At 67.2% G+C, this 20,035-nt stretch overlaps 3 protein-coding genes across 4 annotated transcripts in view; 2 read left to right on the top strand and 1 right to left on the bottom strand.

The window, feature by feature from the left end:
• The window catches only part of SLC38A10 (solute carrier family 38 member 10), a 40,566-nt gene extending 35,137 nt beyond the window's left edge, over positions 1 to 5,429 (top strand). For both annotated transcript variants that reach the window (XM_080827586.1, XM_080827585.1), the window contains exons 14-16: positions 372 to 488; positions 3,507 to 3,668; positions 3,893 to 5,429. In XM_080827586.1, the coding sequence (XP_080683712.1) occupies positions 372 to 488; positions 3,507 to 3,668; positions 3,893 to 4,938 (1,325 nt within the window). In that variant the 3' untranslated portion in view covers positions 4,939 to 5,429. The remainder of the gene's footprint in view (positions 1 to 371; positions 489 to 3,506; positions 3,669 to 3,892) is intronic.
• Positions 5,430 to 7,552: 2,123 nt separating this feature from the next.
• Positions 7,553 to 10,189, bottom strand: NDUFAF8 (NADH:ubiquinone oxidoreductase complex assembly factor 8). Its single transcript, XM_080827447.1, has 3 exons — positions 10,021 to 10,189; positions 9,763 to 9,873; positions 7,553 to 7,798 (listed from the first exon to the last, which is right to left on the bottom strand). Exons 1-3 carry the CDS (start codon positions 10,102 to 10,104, stop codon positions 7,769 to 7,771), a joined length of 225 nt encoding a protein of 74 aa, XP_080683573.1. The 5' UTR covers positions 10,105 to 10,189; the 3' UTR covers positions 7,553 to 7,768.
• Positions 10,190 to 10,440: 251 nt separating this feature from the next.
• Positions 10,441 to 20,035, top strand: TEPSIN (TEPSIN adaptor related protein complex 4 accessory protein). The gene is made up of 13 exons (XM_080827276.1): positions 10,441 to 10,509; positions 11,323 to 11,395; positions 11,666 to 11,757; positions 11,900 to 11,993; positions 14,024 to 14,091; positions 14,263 to 14,341; positions 14,496 to 14,567; positions 15,349 to 15,558; positions 16,563 to 16,740; positions 16,851 to 16,964; positions 17,042 to 17,120; positions 17,355 to 17,489; positions 18,455 to 20,035. The coding sequence occupies exons 1-13, from the start codon at positions 10,462 to 10,464 to the stop codon at positions 18,995 to 18,997; spliced, it is 1,785 nt and encodes a 594-aa protein (XP_080683402.1). The 5' UTR covers positions 10,441 to 10,461; the 3' UTR covers positions 18,998 to 20,035.

Here is a 20,035-nt window from a genome sequence, read left to right as displayed (position 1 = left end):
TGGACCTGAGTGTCAGGCGGCGCGCTGTCCGTGCGTCTGGGCCCTCGGGGGGGGGGGGGTGGCGCTTGACAGGTACCGCGCCATTCAGGGCTGTGCGGCGCGGCCGGGCCGGCTCTCACATGTTAGTTGGCGAAGGTGGTTAACGCTGGCTCGCTGCCACGAGCCCGCGAGATCGTTAAATGTGTTTTCGTTACGTGGCCGGCAGTCATCAGGGCGGATACAAACTGCTGACGGAGGGAGGGGTGGCGCGGAGGGTGGTTTTCGGAAGCCTCTCCCCCCTCGCGTCCCTCTCCCGCCTTCTGCCCCCACCCGCCCCACCCACCGCTTCCTCCTGAGCTTTCTGCAAACCTCCCGCATCTCCGTGTGTGCAGGTGGGAAGGCCGCCCTCCCGGTGAAGCTGGCCCCCGAGGCCGGGCCGCAGGCAGAGCCTCGGGAGCAGAGGGATGCGGAGGGCCAGGCCGGAGGCCACGCCGGCAGCAAGCTGGAGGGTAAGGCCTTCGCTTTCTTGCTGCATCCTCCCTGGGGCCCGGAGCCCTCTGCCCCTTCCTTCCAGACCCACAGCGATGATGGGGGAGGCGGGGAGGTGCAGGTGCCTGTCCTCCCAGCAGGGCTGTTGGAGCACCCCACCCCCGGCTCTGTACTTGCTGGCTTCCTAGTGAGGAAAGACCCGAAGTAACCGCTCTTCCCCCGAGCAGCATCCTCTGGGTACCCCCGCCCCAGGTAGTCTGTGTCTCTTTCTTCCTTTAAAAAAGCTTCTGTCGTCCTGTCACAGGGTTTTCCGCTCACAAGTGTGGCCCTCTCAGGGCGACCGTGCCACTGTTCCAGCACGCGTGCTGGTCAGCTCCCCGGCTGGGGGTGTCTGTGCCCCCCGGCGCTGCTTAGAGCTAGGAGCTGCCTTCCCGGCGGCCCAGGTGGGAGGACAGGTGCCACCCGCCTCCCCTCGGCCCCCGTGTGTCGTCACCCTTCGCTTAGGGGGACGTTTGTGCCCATCTGCAGCGAACACCCAGCACCGTCTGGAAACAAAAGCTTGTCGCGAACTTTTGTCTCCAGCGGTTAATCCTACTTTGGACCTTCGTGTCTGTTTTGGGGCGAACCCTCTCCTCGTGACCTCACCCCATTGGGTGCTGCCTCTGTAGTGTGGCTGGTGGCAGCCTTCCTGGCTGGTGATCTCCTGTCCTCGTTTCACTGGTGACCAAGGGGCCTCTGCACACCTGCTCCCTGGTTAGAGCCCCTCTCCACCCCCCACCCGCCTCCCGGGACACCGAGTCTGTCTGTGGAGGGGCCCCGTGAGCCGTGCAAGGGCGTTTCTCCCTGAGCCCCCCCGGGTCCGGGCGTGTGGATCTCGGTGGCGCTGCCCTGGGGCCGTCGTGTGTGGCACGCACCCCACGGCGCCCCCCAGCGACCCCCCAGAGGGTCCTGCGGTGGGGGGGGGAGACAGCCGGCCCAGAGCACTGGGCTTGGGGCTGCCTGCTGAGCCCCTGGGAAGCCAGGGGCCTGAGCCAGGAGGCCCTGGAGGTTTTCTGGGGTCCGGGGGCAGCCCTGGGGGCTTCCTGTGTGGTGTTTCCTGTCTGGTTTGTCTCCTTGTGCTCACGGATGCCAGTGCTTATCCTTTGTTACCTAAACCTGTTTGATCCTTTCGATTTTTTTTCTTTCTGAAAAGACAATTCTCATGGTTTCCTACTCTGCCTTTCTTCCGTGCGCCTCTCCATGGGATGAGCAGCCGAAATCAAACAGATAGTAGCAGGTACGGACCCGGAGGGCGCGCCCCCGCGGAAGGCCTGCGCGGGGTCTGAGATGCGAGAAGGGGAAGGCGCAGGCGGGCCGGCCACAGGCCTCACCTGGAGCCACTGCTGCAGCCCCCCCCCCCCAGGCTCGGCTCTAGCCCCGCAGCTGGGGTTCCCCCGATGCTCTAGCTCCCTCCTTTCCACAAATGCCCTGGTCCTAGAGGACGGTGGGTGCGGTCTGCACATGCCGCCTGCTTCGGGCCTCCCCGACGATGGGGCCTGCATGGAGGTTCTGCCGTGTGCGTGGCCCGGGATTAACGTGTTCTGCATGCGTGTTAACATCCATCTGGGGTCTTGGCGGGACAGGCTCTGTCCGTGGGCACGGCTTGTCACCGCTCTGGTCCACACCTGCCCCTCCATGTCGCTTCTGGCTGGACCTGACGGCACCACTCTGCTCCTCCTGCAGCATCGGTCCCGGGCTGGTCCCCCGAGGGGCCGGGCAGGCTGGGGCCACTCCTCCAGCACCTGCTCCAGGGACAGGCCGTTTTGGCTTTTGGCGGCACGTGGGGCTGTCGTCGTACTGTTGACTGTTACATGGCTATGAGCCATGGGTACCCAGAGTGACAGCGAGGCTCATGACCGAAGTGGCTGGTCTAGAGCCCTGGTGGGGGGGGGGGGGAACAGCGCGGGGCACTTCCCTCCCACGAGGCCCCAGTCTGGTCCGCAGGTTGCGGCCTTTCTCAGGCAGGCGTCTTCAGGACCTTAGGGTGTTTGGAGGAGGGCCGGGTGGGGGTGGGGACTGCTGCACGGGGGCCTCCGCATGGCTCGCCCTCCCTGCCACCTGGTTCAGCGTATTCCTCAGGGGCCTCTGGCCGGAGGGAGGCCGACCCCGCGCTGCCATGGCAGGTTATGGGTCACCATCGGGGAAGACGGGCCAGCTTGTTCGTGTGTGCAGCCTCGCCGGGATGTGGGCCATCACCACGCCCAGAGCGTTCTTCCTTCAGAGCTCGCCCGCCCACCGGCCCAGTAGCTCACGTCATCTTTCACAGGCTCCTGTTTAAAGACAGACGGGCTGTAGCAGCTACATAAGCCGAGGCTGCACGCAGGAGACGGCCGGTGCTGAGGCCTTTGTCGGGAAAGCCGAGCTCCCCAGTGCTCCCACCGGTGACCGCTGCTGGCTCCAGGCTCAGACTCGGGGCCTCTTCCTGGGCCCACGTTCTGGGTTGGGGGTGTGGAGAGCCCGGCGGGTCCTCGGACGCACACCTGCTGCGCGGCCTCCCCCACCCCACCCGCCGCGCCAGCCTGCAGCCCGTCTCCCAGGCGGTGGTCAGGAGCAGGGTCAGGGCCCTGTGGGTGTCGGCAGCCGGCCTCTGCCTCACCGAGGGCCCGTTTCTTGTCTCTGCGGGAAAGGAAGAGCGTTCTCTTTGTTTCCTAAGTTCTCACCTTGGAGGAAACTTCCTCAGAGTTCTGGGATTCTGTTTTTAGAGCAGTTTGTAGCTTAACGCGCCCCGGCCCGGGACACGGCAGCGTTCTCACGGCGGCGCAGACCTCCCCTGTAGCTTCTCTCGGCGTCTAGTCCCGGGGGGCGACCCTCTGAGCAGCTGCGCCGCCGCTGGGCGTGGCCAAACCTCAGGCCCACGTGAGCCGGTGCGAGCGAAGGGCGTCCCGGGGAGGGTCCCCACAGGCGAGCCGGCGCCGGCGCCACGCGTCCCTCTGCCCTCCACCCGGCCCAGCGCCTGCGCGGATGGGGCAGGCTCTGAGTGTGCGCTCTCCCCTCCGCAGAAGCCGGCCGGGCGGAGATGCTGGACCACGCGGTCCTCCTGCAGGTGATCAAGGAGCAGCAGGTGCAGCAGAAGCGGCTCCTGGACCAGCAGGAGAAGCTGCTCGCGGTGATCGAGGAGCAGCACAAGGAGATCCACCAGCAGAGGCAGGACGGCGAGGACGGCAAGTCAGGGCCGGATCGGGGTGGGGGTCATCACCGAACGTGTGACCGCCCGTGGTGTCTCCTGGTGACTCCGCGGGGCTGGGGCTGGGGCTCCGGGGCCTGGAGTCCCGCTGGGCAAAGTTCTGGCTCGTGTTTAATTGCCGGCCAGTTCATCTTTCCAGCCCCCGTGTTGGCAGCTTCCGCTCGCTCCCGTGGTTAAATTGGCGACTGACTTCATTTGCAGCCGAAGCGCAGCCAGAGCCTGGGGTGCCGGTGCCCAGAGGGAAGGAGCAGGGGACCCAGGAGGGGCAGACGGCGGGCCGTCCCCCGCAGCAGCCTGTGGAACCTGCTCTCGGAGGCCCCGGGCGCCTCCCCGCTCCGCCCCAGGGCCACGGCCAGCGCGCCTTGGAGGAGCCCGAGGCGGAGCCCGAGGCGGCTGGAGGCAGAGCTCCAGCGGGCCCTCCTGGCGCTGCCAACACGGAGCCCCGGGCGGCCCAGGCTGAGCCGAGGGAAGGCCAGCGGGGCGCCGTGGCCCAGGCAGCTGGCGCTGGCATGCCGGAGCGGGTGCCCGTGCCGGACCCTGCCGAGGGGCCCAGGAGCCCAGAGAAGCCCGTTGCTGGTGAGCGGCCCGAACAGGACACTTTCGGCAGAAGCTCCCACGAAAGGAAGAAATCCCGAAAAGAGGTGGCCCCCAGTGCCAGTGCTCAGGAAGCGGATGTGCCGGGGGCGAGGGAGAATGGCGACCCTCACGTGAGGCCCCAGCCGATGAGCCGAGGCCGGGGACCCGCAGGCCTGTCCAGCAGGTTGGGAGGAGCAGCCCCCGGGGCCCAGGCCGAGATTCGGCAGCTGGAACACCGGGCCGTTTCTGTTGGGACTCAGGGTGGGCAGCAGGGCGCGCACCTGGAGGCCAGAAAGGAGGCCATTGCCGGGGACCGTGTGCTTGCTCTGGGGGAGGACACTGCCGTCCAGGAGCCGGAGCGGAGGCAGGACCCTGATCCCGGGCCCGTCCCCGGGGCTCAGAAGCTAGACCACGCCAAAGCCAACCGAGACCTCAAAGTCCAGGCCGGTTCTGACCTTAGGAGGAGACGGCGGGATGTGGCTCCTGGGGCAGGGGGGGACCCGGCCCCAAGGGACGGGGTCATCATCAGCTTTAACTCTCTCCCAGACGTGCAGGTCAATGACCTCCGTCGTGCGCTGGAGACCCAGCTACACCAGGCCGCGGGGGGTGGCTTGTGGGTGGTCCACGGCCGCCAGGTAAAGCAGCTGGTGGGGGCCCCAGAGGAGCCCTGAGCGGCCACCAGCAGCTGCTGTCCTCCCAGTTGGTGGGTCTCAGCCGTTCATGCAGGGGCCATGTGGGTGCAGAGTCAGAGTCATGCTGTGGCTGGGGGTCTGAGCAGCCTGTCACCGCGGCCTCGCTGTCCAGACGGCCTGTGCCTTCTCCGTCCCGCATCTTCAGCTTGTCCGAGTGACCAAGCTCGGCAGGACCCAGATGACGCAGCGGCCGGCCGGGGAGCGTGGCCCTCATGTGGACACGGGCTGCCGTGAGAGCCTGCTGCACGCCAGGCTCCTGCTTTCTCCAAACGGTCGTCGCAAACGAGACGTCGCGAGGGTTGCAGAGAACCGTAACGGGCTCGGCCCCTGCGCCGCTCCTCGCCGGACGCAGCTTTGTGCCTGCGGGCATCTTGAGGGTCAGAGAGGTGCCCGCCTCGGCTCCTGTCACAGCCCCCCTGCTCTCCGCGCTCCCTCTGCTTTTCTAAACCATAAAGTTGTTTACAAATTAGAAACGTCCTGGTGTCCGGTCTGTGAAGCAGGTGTGGCGCTGTGCTGGCAGTAGTGAGGCCGCCCGGGGACCAGACCTCGGGGGGCGGGGAAGCCCGACGAAGCGTGGCCTCCAACAACCCTGCGAGCAGCTGGGAGGCATCTGTGGTGTCCCGTTTTCAAAGAACAGGAGAGCTGATGGTCGCCCCCTGGCCAAGGCCGGCGGGCAGGTGTGGCCGTGGTGGGCTGTCCACCCGCAGGCCCAGGGCCCTCGCCAGCTCTGCCCCGAGCTCCGAGGGCAGCGAGTGCTCCAGACCCCGCTGCCAGGGGCCCCAGGTGTGGCTGCTGGCGGGCTGCTGGCCAGAGCTGCCCGGCGGCTCCAGCCGTGGATTCTGGCCTCGACGTCCCCCGTGCCTTTGAAATTACGTCGTTTATTGTGGTCCCGTGTCCTCGGACAGCCTGACGACTAGAAACAGGAACAAAAGGCCAAGGGGCTTCCTCCTGACCCCAGGGGCCGGGGCCAGGGAGACCGGAGCCGCCGGACACTGCTCCTGCGGCAGAAGGCCCCGGAGGGGGGGGGGCGGGTCTCGGGGTGCTTAGGTAACAACAACTCCCAACAAACGCTGCTCACTGGGAAAACGCCTTCTGGAAGTTTCCCTGAGATCCGAACTCCGCTTTTTAGAGTGGATTGTACTTCTGGACGCATTTACCTGGATCTCTTACCTTGACCCAACTTTCCTGTCTTCTGGAGGTCAGGCCATCCTCCTGCAATCTGCAAGGTCACGTCCTGCTCAGAGGGGGGGACCCAGTCCCCGCTCCCCTGGACACTTGGGGTTTTTGTCCCAGTACACACTCTCCAGCCTCCCCAGCCTTCACCCCCTCAGGGAAGGACCCAGGACCTCTGGGTGAGGTCACCTTGCCAGAAACACAGGGAGCTGGAGGGGCTGGGAGCTGCCGTTTGCCTTCTGACCCCAGACCACTGGTGCCAAGACTGACAGGTGCAGCCAGTGGGCCAGGCGAGCACCGTAAACACAGCCGCCGGCGGGTGATCCTCCTGGTGGGCAGTGGCCCTGGGTGACTGGGGTAGGATCTTGCCTGTGGGGTCCTGTTCTAGGGCAGGGCCAGCGACTGGAGGTAGGTGGGAGTGAGGATGGAAACCCGGTGCAGCCAGGCACACAGAGTTGCGTGCGACAACGCAGCTGCAGGAACGGCTGCATCCAGACACCGGTTCTGTGGCATTTCCCTCAGTCGGAAAACAAGGACGAAAGCCAAGGAACATGGAAGGGAGTTGGGTGTGTGGCCCGAAGGGGAGGGACACAGGTTGGACTAAAGCTGGGAGACATGGGGGCAGGAGGGCACCTGGTAGGACTGTTCCAGAGTGGCTTGGACCCAGCGTGCCCAGCAGAGACCCATGTGCTCCCCACAGGAGGCTGCCAAAAGTCAGAGTGGAGAGTGTGAGGGCCTGGAAAAGCCCACCCTCAAGGCCGCAGGATGGAGGAGGGTCGTGGTGAGGAGCGCTGGGCTCCCGGGCCCGCCCCTTCCTGCTCTGGCCCTCGGCGTGTGCGGGGTCAGGGCGCGGACCGCCCCCCATCAGTGCGTGGATGCTGGACTCTGGCAGGTCAGGGGCGATGGACCACAAGGGGAAGGTGACCTCCAGGCTCCTGGAGCACAGTCCCCAAGTGTCCAGCAGGCGGCGCTCTGGACCTGTGGAATCCCCGGCCTGTGCCTGATTTCCTTTTCTGGTGGCAGGGCTGGGGTGGTGGACAGGGACTGTCAGGAGGGCTCGGGCTCTGACCCGGGGGCGGGGGGGGGCTGCAGAAGGACAGGCGCCCCACACAGTGTCACTGCCACTGGGTTCCTAAGCCAGACCCTCCCTCGGCTGACTGGCGCCTCTAGAAGGGCAGCCCCTCCTCTTTTGCTTCCAAGTCCAGAGAAACCGCCCGAGTGGCCTTCCCTACCCGTGGCTCTTTCCCTCGAGGCGGCTGGACTTTGGCTCTGGCATGGCCTGTAAAGCGGCAGCTGTGTCTGCTGCCTCGGTCAGGCTCAGGTAAGGTGTTTTAGATGAAAATTCTTCAAAAAGTGACCATCCCGAGCAGCCCGTCCCCACGGCCCAGGGTGCTCCGCGCACGACAGAACAGGGCTCTGGTGTGGTCCGCCCCGATCTTTATTGCGGCTTCCCTGGGTCTCCGGCTAACCCGAGCCGTCACGCACGCGGCGCAGGAACACCAACTCGCCCCCTGCCCCAGTCCTTTCAGCTCCGAACGCTTCGGGTGTTTCCGCCGTTTGCCCTTCGGGGCCGGCGGTGGCGCCCGGCTCTGCTCCCCGGGGCCGCAGACGGAAGTGCAGTGCTGGCTCGTCCATCCTAAAGGCCTCCCCTCGGGCTCTTCTTGGCCTGGAAGGTAGAGGATTTGGCGTGAACGGGGGGAGATGAGGCTGCAGAGTCAGGAAGCCGCCCACCAAACGCCGTCTGGTAGCCCCTACCTTCCCGAGAGCCTGGCCACCGGCGCCGGGGACAGGGACGCCTAGAGGGGGCGTGGGTGCTCCCAGCTGCCACGGGCCACGCTCCACCTGCTCCACACCGGCGCCCCCAAAGCCACGCCCCCTGGACCAGGCCCTGTGCAGACGCCGCCACCGCGACACCCTGGGCCGGGTGCTCCGAGGCAGCAGAGCTGCTTACAGAGAAGGCTGCGGCCAAGCGCTGAACAGTCGCCCAGAAACAGGGCCCCCGGGACGCGGCTGGACGGGAGCCCGCCGCCTTTCTTTCTTTCTTTTTTTTAAAAGATTTTATTTATTTATTTGACAGAGAGAGATCACAAGTAGGCAGAGAAGCAGGGATCCCTGAGTTGGGGGGGAAGCAGGCTCCCCGCTGAGCAGAGAGCCCGATGCGGGGCTCGATCCCAGGACCCTGGGATCATGACCCGAGCCGAAGGCAGAGGCTTAACCCACTGAGCCACCCAGGCGCCCCCCCGCCGCCCTTTCTGCCTCTCACGCTGCTCCCCACAAGTGCCGTGGAGTCCGGCAGAAGGGGCGCGTCTGCGAGAGAAACACTCAGGCACCTAGTCCCCGAGCCTGTCCTCTTCCGTGATGGTGGCGCGTGGAACAGCTCCCGAGCGTGGGGCGTGGAGTGTGGGGACGTCTGTGGGATCAGAGCAAGGCGAGTGCAGACGCCTGGAACAGGGAACTGCCCACCACAGAAGGCCGTCCTGAAAACCTGTAATTACCACGGCTGGTCCTCGTCTCACACGTAAGTTCTTCCACGCAGTAACCCCCTGTGCTCTGGGGAGAGCTGTACCGCGAGAAGCCACCGAGACGACAGGTGTGACCCTGGATGAATGGCCCACGTCAGACCTGTGGCTGGTGACAAGGGCTGACCAGGGATGGGGGCAGGACGAGCCCAGAGCGACACGGCCGTTATGATCACAGGGGAGGTCCCCGGGGAAGGCAGCACGAGCACTGTCCTCTCCCTAGAGGAGCGGCCAAGCCGCAGAAAGCCGCTCTGCTCGGGGTGACCCTGGAATGCCGGGAAATGGCCTCAGCAGCCCTGATTTCTGCTCACCCAACTGCCCCGTCTGTGGTCCAGGTCTCTGCGCCAGCAGCTCCAGAGGACATCACAGCCGCTGGCATCACAGCCCAACCCCGACCCAACACACGGGGCACCAGCCCAGGACCCGCACGGCAGGCAGCCCCCTCCTCATGCCCTCTGGAACCGGCCCAGGCTCCGTGGGTGTGTCTGCATCTCCTCCAACCCGACCTGCCGCACCCTTCGGGAAGACGTGAGGACACTAGGTCTCCCCCTGCGCGGGGCTGGTGACCTTCAGACTCACGGCTGCCCACCTGACCCCACAGGGATCACCAAACGACTCGGAAACAGAAGGGACGTGCTGCTGAGCGCCCAGAGTCCCAACCAAGAGAGGCGCCGACTGGTGCCACCACGGCCCCCTCTGGGACGGCGGGGGCTGACGAGCGCAGCAGAGTGACCTGCGGGTGCCCCTGGGGCCGTCGGGGCAGCAAGGTCCTCGGTGGGTGCTGGCAGGCTCCGGGGCTGCAGCCGCGCGCCCAGCACACCCGTGGGGCGCTCACCGCCCGCGAAGCGAAGACCGCGGGTGCGGAGGCGCCCGGGGCTCCTCTGGACACCACGGCCACCGCACCCCACGAGCTCCAGGAGCTCTCCCCGCGCGCCCCGCACCGGCATCCGCGCGCGGGAGCCGCCGTTCCGCTCCCCCGACAGGCGCGGGCACGCGAGCTCCGCGGCGGCGCAGGCGCCCGGCACCGGACGCACGGCAAGGGAAGGCAGGCCTGCGGGCCCCCCGCGCGGCGCGGCCGGGAAGGGAGAGGACCGGGGCGGCGCCCACCTACCGCGGCGGCGAAGCAGCTCCGCAGGGCCTCGAACTCCCGCGCACACAGATCCTTCGTCAGGCGGCCGCCGGGGGCCGTGGACGCCTGCACGCACCTGCCGTAGGCCGCGGCCTGTGGGCGGGCGGGGACGGGCGAGGATCGCGGAGGCCCCCGCGCCCGCCCGTCTCCCGGGGCAGACCCCGCGCCCCGCCGGTCACCGCCCTGCCCGCGCGGGCCCTTCCCGTCCCGTCGGCACTGCCCCGTCCGGCAGCTCCTCACCTCGGCCCCACAGGCTGCCAGGCGTTCGGGGAAGGCGCGGAGGCGGCTTCGCACGCGCCCCCACACCGCTCCGTTCCCCGACATGAGCGGTTCCTCCCGGCACCCCTGGGCGCCGCCATCTTGAGCCCGTCCTCTTCCGGCGTCCGGCGGCTCGATAGGCGCGCCTTCCTCCCGCAGCCGTCCCTGCGGTTCTTGATTGGCCAGGCTTCAGTCCCCGCCCCTCTTCCGGGGCGGTGTCGGGTCTCCCGAGCTCTGCAAGTGGCTCGTGGACTTGTCTGTCTTGGATTGGGACTTCAGATAGGCTCAGGCTCAAGTTGTCTGTGGGCTCGGCGCGGGGGACCCGTCCCGCGCGCGCGATTGGCCATCTGGGCCAGGCGCGCGCGCTGATTGGAGGGAGTCCGGGGCCGCGGCCGCGGGCGGGGCCGGAAGGTGACCCGCAACATGGCGGCCGCGCCGCTGCTGCGGGACCGTCTGAGCTTCCTGCAGCGGGTGAGTGCGGGCGACCGCGGCTCCGCCCTGCTCCCGCTCGGCCCCCGTCGGGGCGTCCTCCGGGGCTCGGCGACCCCGCCGCTCCCCTCGGCCCTCTCGGTCTCCACGGCCGCGGCGTGGGCAGTGTCCGACCCACGCGGGACACTGCGGCCGCGGGGCCAGAACCGAGCGGGAGAGGCGGCCGGAGGCCCCGGGCTCTGGCTTCCTGGTTTTGCAGAAACGCAGCCCCGGGGAGCGTCCCCGCTGGACCTTGCCCGCGGAAGCCCCGCGCGGGGGCGTGTCCGCGCCGGGAGGACTGAGGGGCAGGGGGCTGGGCAGCGCCGGACGGCCCGCAGCTGTGTGCGGCTCGGGGCCCCGTCCCGCCCCGGCCCGGAGACCGCTCCCGGGGACGGCCTCCGGGCCTCCAGAAACGGCCCTGCCCTGCAGAGACCGGGGTGACGGTCGTGCGCGCGGCGGCCTGCGCCTCGTGCCCGGACTGAGGCCGGTTCGCGGCGGCCCGCGGCGCTCCCCGGCGCTGTCCGCGGGGCCGGCGCGTCAGCTCCCGCTCTGGGCCCCGCGCGTCACGGTTCCCCGGGCCTCTGCGGCTCCCCCTTGGCGGGCAGGTGCGTGAGGAGGGCACGTCCGCAGCCTCATGCGCCTTCCACGCGCCTGTTCCCGGGGCCCCGTCCGCTGTCCACAGTCAGCCCAGTGCGCGCGCTGGTCGGCGCGTGTGCCTCGGAGGCTGCCGTCCCGCCCGCGCACCGCTGCGGCGACGTGGGGACCAGCCTTGGTTCTGTCCCGCTGCGCGCTCAGCGGACTCGCGCTCCCTTCCAGCTCCCGGTCCTGCTGAAGGGAACGTCGGACGACGACGTCCCGTGTCCCGGCTACTTGTTCGAGGAGATCGCTAGTATCCTTCCTCGTGCCCACACGCGGGGTCCTGCCGCCGCTCCTTTACCCTGGAGACTACGTGTGTGGGGCCCAAAGCCACATTAGGACGCCCCGGGGTTCAGGAGGTCCCCAAGCCCCAAGCCCCAAGCTCTGGAAACTGGGGCCGGCTGGGTGTTGGCGGGAGGGCTCCTGGGAAGCCCGGTGGCAGGAAGGCCCGGTTCTCTGCCCAGCCAGGCCCTAGCATGGCCCGGGCTCAGCGCGCTCCTTCCCTAACCCAAGCGCCTCCCAGAGATCTCCCACGAGTCCCTGGGCAGCAGCCAGTGCCTCCTGGAGTACCTTCTGAACCGTCTGCACAGCGGCTCTGGCCGAGTGAAGCTCAAGGTGAGCCCCTGAGCGGCCCCCGCAGACCCTCCCCGGGGTCGGGGCCCCAGCTCCCACCAGTGGCTGGCCGGGCAGGAGGACGCAGCGGGACGTGTGCCGGCTGCCCTCCCGGCCTGTGCTGCCCCCTGTGACTGTCCTCCAGGTGCTGAAGATTCTGCTCCACCTGTGTGCCCACGGCTCCGCGTCCTCCCTGCTTATTCTAAAGCGCAACCCGGCTTTCATCCAGGAAGCTGCAGGTACTGGGGGCAGGGGGAAGGGCAGCCAGGGTCCCTCCCACACAGCTCAAGTCTTCTCGCCAGCACCCCACGCCCCAGCTGCCACCTTCTCCGTCCCTCACCTTCCCCTCCTGGCCATCCCAGCTGCGCCCACCGCATGGGGCAGAGTGGCCTGTTTCTGCCCACGTGCCCGGCCACATCTTGGCGGCCCAGAGCTGTCCTGCCTGTTCTGGGGCCTGGCACACCACAGGAGATCAGCATCAGCGCCGCCTCCCGGTGTCACGGGCTCTGTCTCCTCCCCAGGGCCCGGGACAGGGAGCACCGTGAGCTTCTGCTTCAGGAGGTCTGTGGGAGGCCATCGGGGAGCTGGGGCTCTGGCCTGTTGGGGTCTAAATGGGCATCTCACCCCCACCCTCGCTCAGGCTGGGGCCTCTCACCTATCTTGTTCCTCTACTAGGATCTGGGGGGATGCGGCCTGAGACCTTCCCTTCCATTAAGGCAGGAGCCCTGTGTGGTCTTGGGGACACAGACCCCAGCACACGGCCTGAATGAATTGAGGCAAGAGCCGTGCCCGCCGAGCTGTCCGTGAGAGGGTAGCACCAGGGAGGGGGACTGAGTTGCTTTGGGCCATCTGGTGCTCACAGGGGACCCTCAGCAGTTAGGGAGCACATCCTACCTGCCAGGTGCTGGGGTACCCCCCCCCGGCCCCAAAACCACTGTCGGCCCTTCACTGAAGGCAGGGCTGGGTGCGGGTAGGCGCTTGGCGCCCGGGAGAGCATGACAGCCCAAAACCAGACACTGCCCCAGGGGTCCGTCGGGGCTCGTCCTTGTCCCAGAGATCTCCCCAGAACTAGTTCATGGAAACGGCATGCTCGGTGATTCTCGCCAGCTGGTGGGTCCCAGCGGTGGGCACTGTGGCCCGTGCAAGGCATCACCTAGGTCCTGCGCCCCCGGAGCACCAGTAGAGCAGCTCGGTGGGGCCGGTGGGGGTGGGCAGACCGGGGTTCTCTGTTGACACCACAGTCTCTCTCACCACAGGGCGACTACCACGTAGCAGTCTTGGTCTATCGTGCTCTTAGTGCCGACCCCGGGGGATCACACCGCTGGCTGTGGGGAGGTGGGGCTGGGCCAGTGGGTGGCTCTGGCCCGCGGAGGACTGCCTCGGCTCGCACAGGAGGGGCGGGTGCTGTCCCTTGTCCACTGGTGGCTCAGTTTCCGGCCACCAGTCCCGGCTGGGCCCAGGGGCTGATGTGTGGACACGCTGGGCCGCCTGCCAGGGCGGAGACAGGGCAGCACCAGGCCGGTGTGGGACGTGTTTGTGACAGAGAAGACAGGGAGAGCCTGGGATGGTTAAATTTTTTCAAAGAAAATTTCATTTGCTGCGGCTGATGCTCCTGGAGAGGCAGAGCTTGGAGGCCGTGATGATGAACGGTTTGAGCCTTGAGCCCGTGGGGACCTGCAGGGCTGGAATTGGATGGGACTCACTGGTGTTCTCTCCGGGTGGACAGTGGGTCAAGGGAGGTGGCTAGGCCGCCAGTGCAGGGGCTCAGCTGAGAGAGACAGCAGTGGGGTTGGGGAGAGACCCCCTTGCTGCGCTCTGCAGGTTGAAACGCGGGCCTGGCTGCTGTGCGCATGCGCGAGGGGGCAGCCAGGGGCCCCGGGAGTACAGCCTCCATGGGCCAGGAAGGTGATGTGGCTCTGAGAAGAAGCCTGGGGCAGTGGGTCCTGGAGAAGGGGCTCTGGGAGTTCCCAGGCTTGGACCAAGGAGCAGTGGTATTCTGGGGATTGGCGGGTTCCCCAGGCTGGTGGCTGCCGTAGGGACCAGAAAGCCGAGTCACTGTAGGGACTTTTGACCAGGAAGCCGCGTCTCATGGGGGACTTGAGGACAGACCTGAGCTTTGGGAAGCTAACCGGATCCTGGACGTGCGGGGTCACCTGCCAGGGCTCAGAGCTCTAGGGGCCGATGGGGTGCAGCCCAGGTTGGGATGGGCTGCAGCTCAGTGTCCCGGGGGGCCAGCCGCTCAGCCCTGTCACTCTGGCTCTGCCCACAGTGTTCTCAGGACCCCCAGATCCTCTCCATGGGAACAGCTTGTACCAGAAGGTGCGCGCAGCTGCCCAGGTGAGTCCAGGACTCTGGTCAGTCCCAGGACAGCCTGAGTCCTTCTCCCACCACCCGGGACCCTGGCTCCGCTCCTGCTGTGGGACCAGATCCGGGCTGGTCCTCAGAGAACCATGGGGACGGGAGATAGCAGCCAGACCCCATGGACTGAGCGCCCTTCTCCTCATCTAGGACTTGGGGAGTGCCCTGTTCTCTGACAGCTTGTCGCCTCCACCTCCCGCCCAGCCGCCCAGGGCCCTGCCTCCAGCAGGTAGGCGACTGTGTCCATCCCTGCCGCTGAGTCTTGCCTCCGGGGAGGCCTCGGGGTCCCTCCTCCCCACCTGACGTCCTTGGCTAGCATGCTGCCCTGAGCAGGGCTGGGGGTGGGTGGCCACACTTGAGGCTGACGGGGGCCTTGCCCGCAGGCATGGGCTCGCAGTCCAGACCCCAGAGCGCCCTCCAGGGCTTCGGCTACAGCAAGGAACGGGGCCACGTGGGTGAGTGCTGCGGGGGCTCTCGGGTGCAGGGTGCCTGGCAGCTTGGGCCTGCTGAGGCATGGAGGGTGGTCTTGCCGGGCTGCCGTGCCTGGCGCCCGTGGTCTTCTCTGCCCAGGCCTGCGGGACAAGGAGGCAGGGCGGGTCCGTGCCAGCAGGCAAGAAGTCAGGCTGAGCCTCCGTTGCATGTGTGGGCGCCCAGCCCCTGGCTCCTTCAAGGGCTGGAGGGCACAGGGTGCTGGGCCTGGCGGGGATGGAGGCGACCCCGAGTGGGCGTGGTGCGGATTTGGGGTGGAAGCCGTGGTGGCCCATGTGCCACCCGTTCTCGTCCCGGCTCTTAGACTACCCCCAGCGCTTGGGAAGCCTGATGCCAGACCTGCTTGGAGGTCTTGCCTCTTCCTGACACGGGGGTGACGCGGATTGGTCCCTGCGGGGCATTTGTGTGGGCAGGGGCCTGAGCCGCCGTGGGGCTTGTGAGTTCCAGCACGAGCAGCACCTTGTGCCCTGCTCCCACACGGGTTGAGGGGACCGAGGGGCATGGTTCTGCCGTAAGCTGTGGAGTACCCGGGCTCCGTTGGGCCTGGGGATGTACTGAAGCCGAATTCCCCAGGGAAGTTTCCAGAAGGACCCAGATCCCCGGCATAGCCTCTCCCCTGTAACTACAGCTCAGATCTCCACCTTTTGAGCCCTGAGTGGGAGCAGGGCCTCCTCCCCGGAAATGTGGGTGAGCATGGGGGCCGGGACCGAAAAGGGCTGTCACCCTCTTCCTCTCCCTCTGCTGCAGGTTCTGCGGGCGAAGCCTTCCTCTCCACCATCCAGAAGGCTGCAGAGGTGGTGGCCAATGCTGTGCGCCCTGGGCCCGAGAGCCCCCGCACCCAGAGCTCCCTACCGCGGGGAGATGCCTACCAGCCTGCCATGACGCTTTCAGCCGGCCACGGTGGCCCGGGTGCTGGGAAGCCGCTCTCTGGCGCCCTCCCAGGTGCCCGAGGAAGTGGTGAGACTCTTCTGGGGGGTCTGGCTTTTTTCTGCCGGGGTCTGGGTGAGCCGTCCTTCCCTGTCCTCTGAGCCGGGAGAGGGGACAGTGGGGCGCAGAGAGCGAGACTCCTTAGTAGCAAGAGCCACGGGTTCCTGGCTCAGGGAGGGGCAGTTGAGAAGTGGGAGTGGAAGGTAGCGTGCCCTTCGTGGAGCTGGGGACTCCGCTGTGCCAATCCGGCCACCACTCAGGCAGCACGTGACCCGATGCTCCTTAGGGCGTGGGGCGCCCCGGCAGAGCCTCCCACCGGCTGCTGCATGTTTGCCGTGGTCTCTGCGGTGGCTTTCTTGTCACACAAAGGTTACGCATGGCATGTAGATGCTGCTTTGCCAGTCTCTTGCCAGGAGCTTGAGTGTTAGAGTCCCAAAGCAGGTGGGGCTCCGAGAGCCCCTCCCCCCACTCAGATACAGACCCGGCACCCCAGCCCAGTTGCTGCTGGTTCAGCCGGGACAGCAGGGGTGCACGGCCAGGGCCAGCATCCACATCTACTCCCCCAGCGTCCACCCGGGGGAGTAGACAGCGGCACGGGGGGTCACAGCCGGGCGTGTGGCCAGGAATGTCCCTGGGACAGGTGTCAGGGTGATCGGCTCCTCTGCCTCTAGCAGAGGTTTCTGGGAGCTCGGCTGGCTGGAAGGAGAGCGTCAGGACTCCCTGAGAATTGAGTGCCGCCCTGTCGGGCCCTGCACCATGGGCCAGCGCTCCTCCGGCCTCGGGTGCCCGGCGCTGCTGGGTCTGCGTGAGCTGGCCTGAGGGCAGGCATGTCCCAGGCAGGTGTCCCGAGCCGGCGGTCCCCACCCTGAGCCACCCATGTGAGGGGTGCCCCGCTCTGTCCCACATCACCTCGTGCCCGCTGTTTATCTGGAGCTCAGGCCCTTCCCTGGGTTTCCTGGTCCAGGTGCCCCGGGAGGGGCGTATGAGGCAGGTCAGAGGCCCCCCGATCTCACCCCCAGTCCCATCTCTCACAGTCCTGAGACCCCAGCCTGGGCAGGCTGGAGGGGGCTGGGATGAGCCAGACAGCAGCTCCAGCTCCCAGACTTCCTCCCAGGACAACGGAGAGCCGAGCAAGGCCTCGGACTCAGGCAGTCGGTCTGGCAGTGACAGCCCCTCGGCGGCCAGCCAGGCACCCAGCGACCTGGCAGAGCGGTGAGTGGGCACCACAGGGCTTCCCCCTGGTCCTTTCCTGGGTCCCATCCTGCATGGAGTCCTGGGCTGGAGGGGTCTCTCTCTGATCTTGACCAGTGTACCCACAACAGGGTGGAGGCCATGGCCCTGAGTGACTGCCGGCAGGAGCAGAGCCTGGTCCAGACCGTGACACGCGGGCCACGTGCCTTTCTGAGCCGAGAGGAGGCCCAGGGCTTCATCAAAGAGTGAGTCCCCTGCCAATCCCCGCCCCCGGCCCCCGGCCCCCGGCCCCACGCCCCACCTTTTGGCTGTCCCGCTGCAGGTGTGGATTGCTCAACTGTGAGGCCGTCCTCGAGCTGCTGACCCGCCGCCTGGATGGGACCAGCGAGTGCGTACAGATGGTGAGGCCCTTCCCATGGGGCTGCGGACGGGCGCAGGGGGGCGGGCAGGGGTAGCTGGTCACCTCCTCACTGGGGGTCTGACCTGGGCAGGAGGGGAAGCGAGCCCGGGATTCCAGGGTGGCCTGCCCCAGGGCTTCCCCACCTTGGAGCCGCACCTGGGCCAGGAGGAGGGGAGCTGGCCAGATGGCCCTTGGTCCCGGGGTGGACCGTGCTGACCTTCTGTGTGCCTGGCAGAGAGCGCTGGGCGCCATTGCATCCCTGGGGCGCACCGACCTGCTCTCCCAGGAGCACATCCTGCTTCTCACCCGGCCGCGGCTACAGGAGCTCAGTGCGGGCAGCCCGGGACCTGTGACCAACAAGGCCACCAAGGTGGGCGGCAGCCGGGGCGCAGAGGGCGGGGGAGAGGGTGCCTCGGCAGCCCCACTCTGTCCCGTGCAGCGTGTCCCAGCTGCTCCCCGCTGTGCAGACAGCTCGCGCCCTTAGAGCGGCAGCTGGGGCTCCCGGTTCATGGCGCTCCACGCTCCCCGGCCTCTTCCGGTGCCTGGAACCTGCCCGTTCACCTGCCTTACTGCTTAGCGGCTCTGCTGGGCATGCAGCCCGCCTCCCACTGGGCTCGGTTTGTAGCCAGCCTTCTGCGGGAAGCCCTCCTTGCCTGCTCCTGTTCTCCACCCTGGGTCACAGGTCATGGGTCCATGCTTGGCTCCCAGACCCCTCCCTGGCTCCTGGAGGGCAGAAATGGTTTTATTCTCCCAGAGTTCTTTTTCCACTGATGCCTGAATGGTGTGCAGGGCACCTGACTCTCTGGGGAGCTTCTGGGCAGCGCCCCTGCAGCCAGGCCCCGGCTGCTGCTCTGCCTGTCGGCGTCTCTGGCGTCTCCATCGCTCTGTGGCCACAGAAAACTCAGACCTGGAGTTGCTGGCCTTTCAACTGTCCTTCATCAAAGAATTAGTGACCCAGCGGCATCTGAGTCCCAGTCGTAGTGGGATTTGTAAGGAGGAGAAGGCGGGAGGAGGCCTTGTGTGCAACAGTGGGGAAGGGCGTCTGTGTCGGGCTGGCGTGGCGCCTGACAGGGGACCGCCTCTCCCCGAGCTGGCGCGCTGCGCAGCGAGGTTCGCTGATGGGGGAAATGTGGATTGTATGATGCAGGCATGGCCGTGTGTGGGTGCAGAGGGCATGGCAGGTGTTGCAGCAAGTGGGGGACAGCAGGAGGAGGAGGTCTGGGTGGGCAGCCGAGTGGCCTGCTCTCTGGGCCGGAGTGCTTGGGAGGGGGTGTCTCTGTGTGCCCCAGGGGTGCACGGGAGCCTTCAGCCAGTCCCTTTTCCTTTCACGTCTAGATCCTGAGGCACTTCGAAGCCTCCTGCCGACAGCGGCCCCCTGCCCGGAGGCCCCCAGCTGAGCTGGGCCCCGCTGCTGCCCCCGTGGGCCCATCTGACCTGCTGACGGACGCTGTGCCTTTCGCTGGGAGCCAAGCCTTCCTGCGGCCTCTGAGTCCCACCCTCCTGTCACCCAAGGGCTCCGCGCAGTCCCCTCCCCCGGATGGCTCCTCGGTCCCTGGGGAGTCTGGGGAGGCGGAGACCAGACTAACAGGTCCCAGAGAGCGGGGGGCCCCCTCTGAGTGGAGCCCATTGGGCACAGGCTCCCCAAAAGGAGCACCAGCACTTAGCCGAGAGCCTAGCCACGGCCTGCAGAGCTCGGCGGCCAGTGGTGGCTGTAGCTCCTTGTTCGTTGGAATGGAGCTGGTGGCTTGTCCCCGCCTGGTGGGGGCCGGGACTACCACAGGAGAGGGCCCGGAGGCCCCGTGGACGTTGTCGCAGAAGGCGGCAGCGAGAGAGCCTCCTGGCCCGGAGTCGTCAGCTTTCCCGTTTCTAAACTCATGACCTGGCCGGCCTGGGCTGCACGTGGGGCCTCACTGCCCCTGCCCTCTAACTCCCAGGACCCCGTGACTTCGTACTGTCCCGTTTGCACACAGCCCCCATGTCCCGCTGAGGAGAGGTTCCCCTCGGGCGTCTGCTGCGGACTCTGCTCCCCCTCTGGCTGCTTCCTGTCGCTCGAGGAAGATGTGGGGCTGGCGGCTCGCGAGCCAGTCCGACCGCCCCTCGTCAAGCCTGGGTGATACGCCAGGAGTCCACGCGCCCGACAGAGCCAGGCAGCACCGTGCAAAGGAGTCCACGGGGGCCCGCTCCCCGATTTCCTGCAGGGGACGATGGGCGCCCTCACACGGGCCCTTGGGGGCGTGGTGGCCGCACGGGGAGAGCCGTGTGGGCTTCTAGGCAGAAGGAGATGCGGAGCAGCTCGTCGGATTGGCAGCTGGGGGTGTGGACCGCTGGGTCTCCCGACACGCAGCCATCTGGTTGGGTGGGTTAGCACCATCTCTGTGGCCCCATTTGCGGACAGGCCCTGCTCCCCTCGGGCAGAGGGGTGGGAAGGGGGAGCTGTGGGGCAGAGGGCACAGCATGGCCTGCCTGGAGGGGACAGGAGGGGAGGCCTGGGTCCTCAGAGCACACTCAGGCACGTGGAGAGGGGCGGCTGGCTCCTCTGGGGGGGCTGCATTGGATGGGGGGAGGGCCTGGGGCTGCCTCAGTTTCCATCCCATGTCTCCTGTGCGGGAGGCCGGCTGTTTGGACTTGGATCCCTGTAGAGCAGGCAGGCTTACAACAGAGCCTCGGCGATGCTGGACCTCAAGGTCCCCTGGAGACCCATGCCTGCCCCCCAGAAACAAGGCTTTGTGTGGGTTTGGAATCACCGCTTGGCTCTTTATTTCTGAACTCGGACCCCTGCCCCTGTGGGGTTATAAGCAGGCGGGCGCTGTCTGCGATGTCAGGTCACTCAATGAGCCACGTGTGGCTGCTTCCCGCCGACCGCCCGGGGTAGTCTCAACACCTAAACGTCCTAAGTAAACACTGGTGTGCACCCAG

Source organism: Martes martes, assembly GCF_963455335.1.
Source record: "Martes martes genome assembly, chromosome: 16".
Lineage (NCBI taxonomy): Eukaryota > Metazoa > Chordata > Mammalia > Carnivora > Mustelidae > Martes > Martes martes.
Note: the sequence above shows the minus strand (reverse complement) of the source record. Positions and strands in the feature narration are given on the sequence as shown.

Excerpts from the sequence above, each read along its gene's own strand:
- TEPSIN (XM_080827276.1), top strand. The coding sequence starts at position 10,462 with ATGGCGGCCGCGCCGCTGCTGCGGGACCGTCTGAGCTTCCTGCAGCGG. Across the intron at positions 15,559-16,562 it reads CCCAGGTGCCCGAGGAAGTG|TCCTGAGACCCCAGCCTGGG; the intron begins GTGAGACTCTTC and ends CATCTCTCACAG. Across the intron at positions 17,490-18,454 it reads TGACCAACAAGGCCACCAAG|ATCCTGAGGCACTTCGAAGC; the intron begins GTGGGCGGCAGC and ends TTTCACGTCTAG.
- NDUFAF8 (XM_080827447.1), bottom strand. The coding sequence starts at position 10,104 with ATGTCGGGGAACGGAGCGGTGTGGGGGCGCGTGCGAAGCCGCCTCCGC. Across the intron at positions 9,874-10,020 it reads TGGCAGCCTGTGGGGCCGAG|GCCGCGGCCTACGGCAGGTG; the intron begins GTGAGGAGCTGC and ends GCCCGCCCACAG. Across the intron at positions 7,799-9,762 it reads GGAGCTGCTTCGCCGCCGCG|GCCAAGAAGAGCCCGAGGGG; the intron begins GTAGGTGGGCGC and ends TCTACCTTCCAG.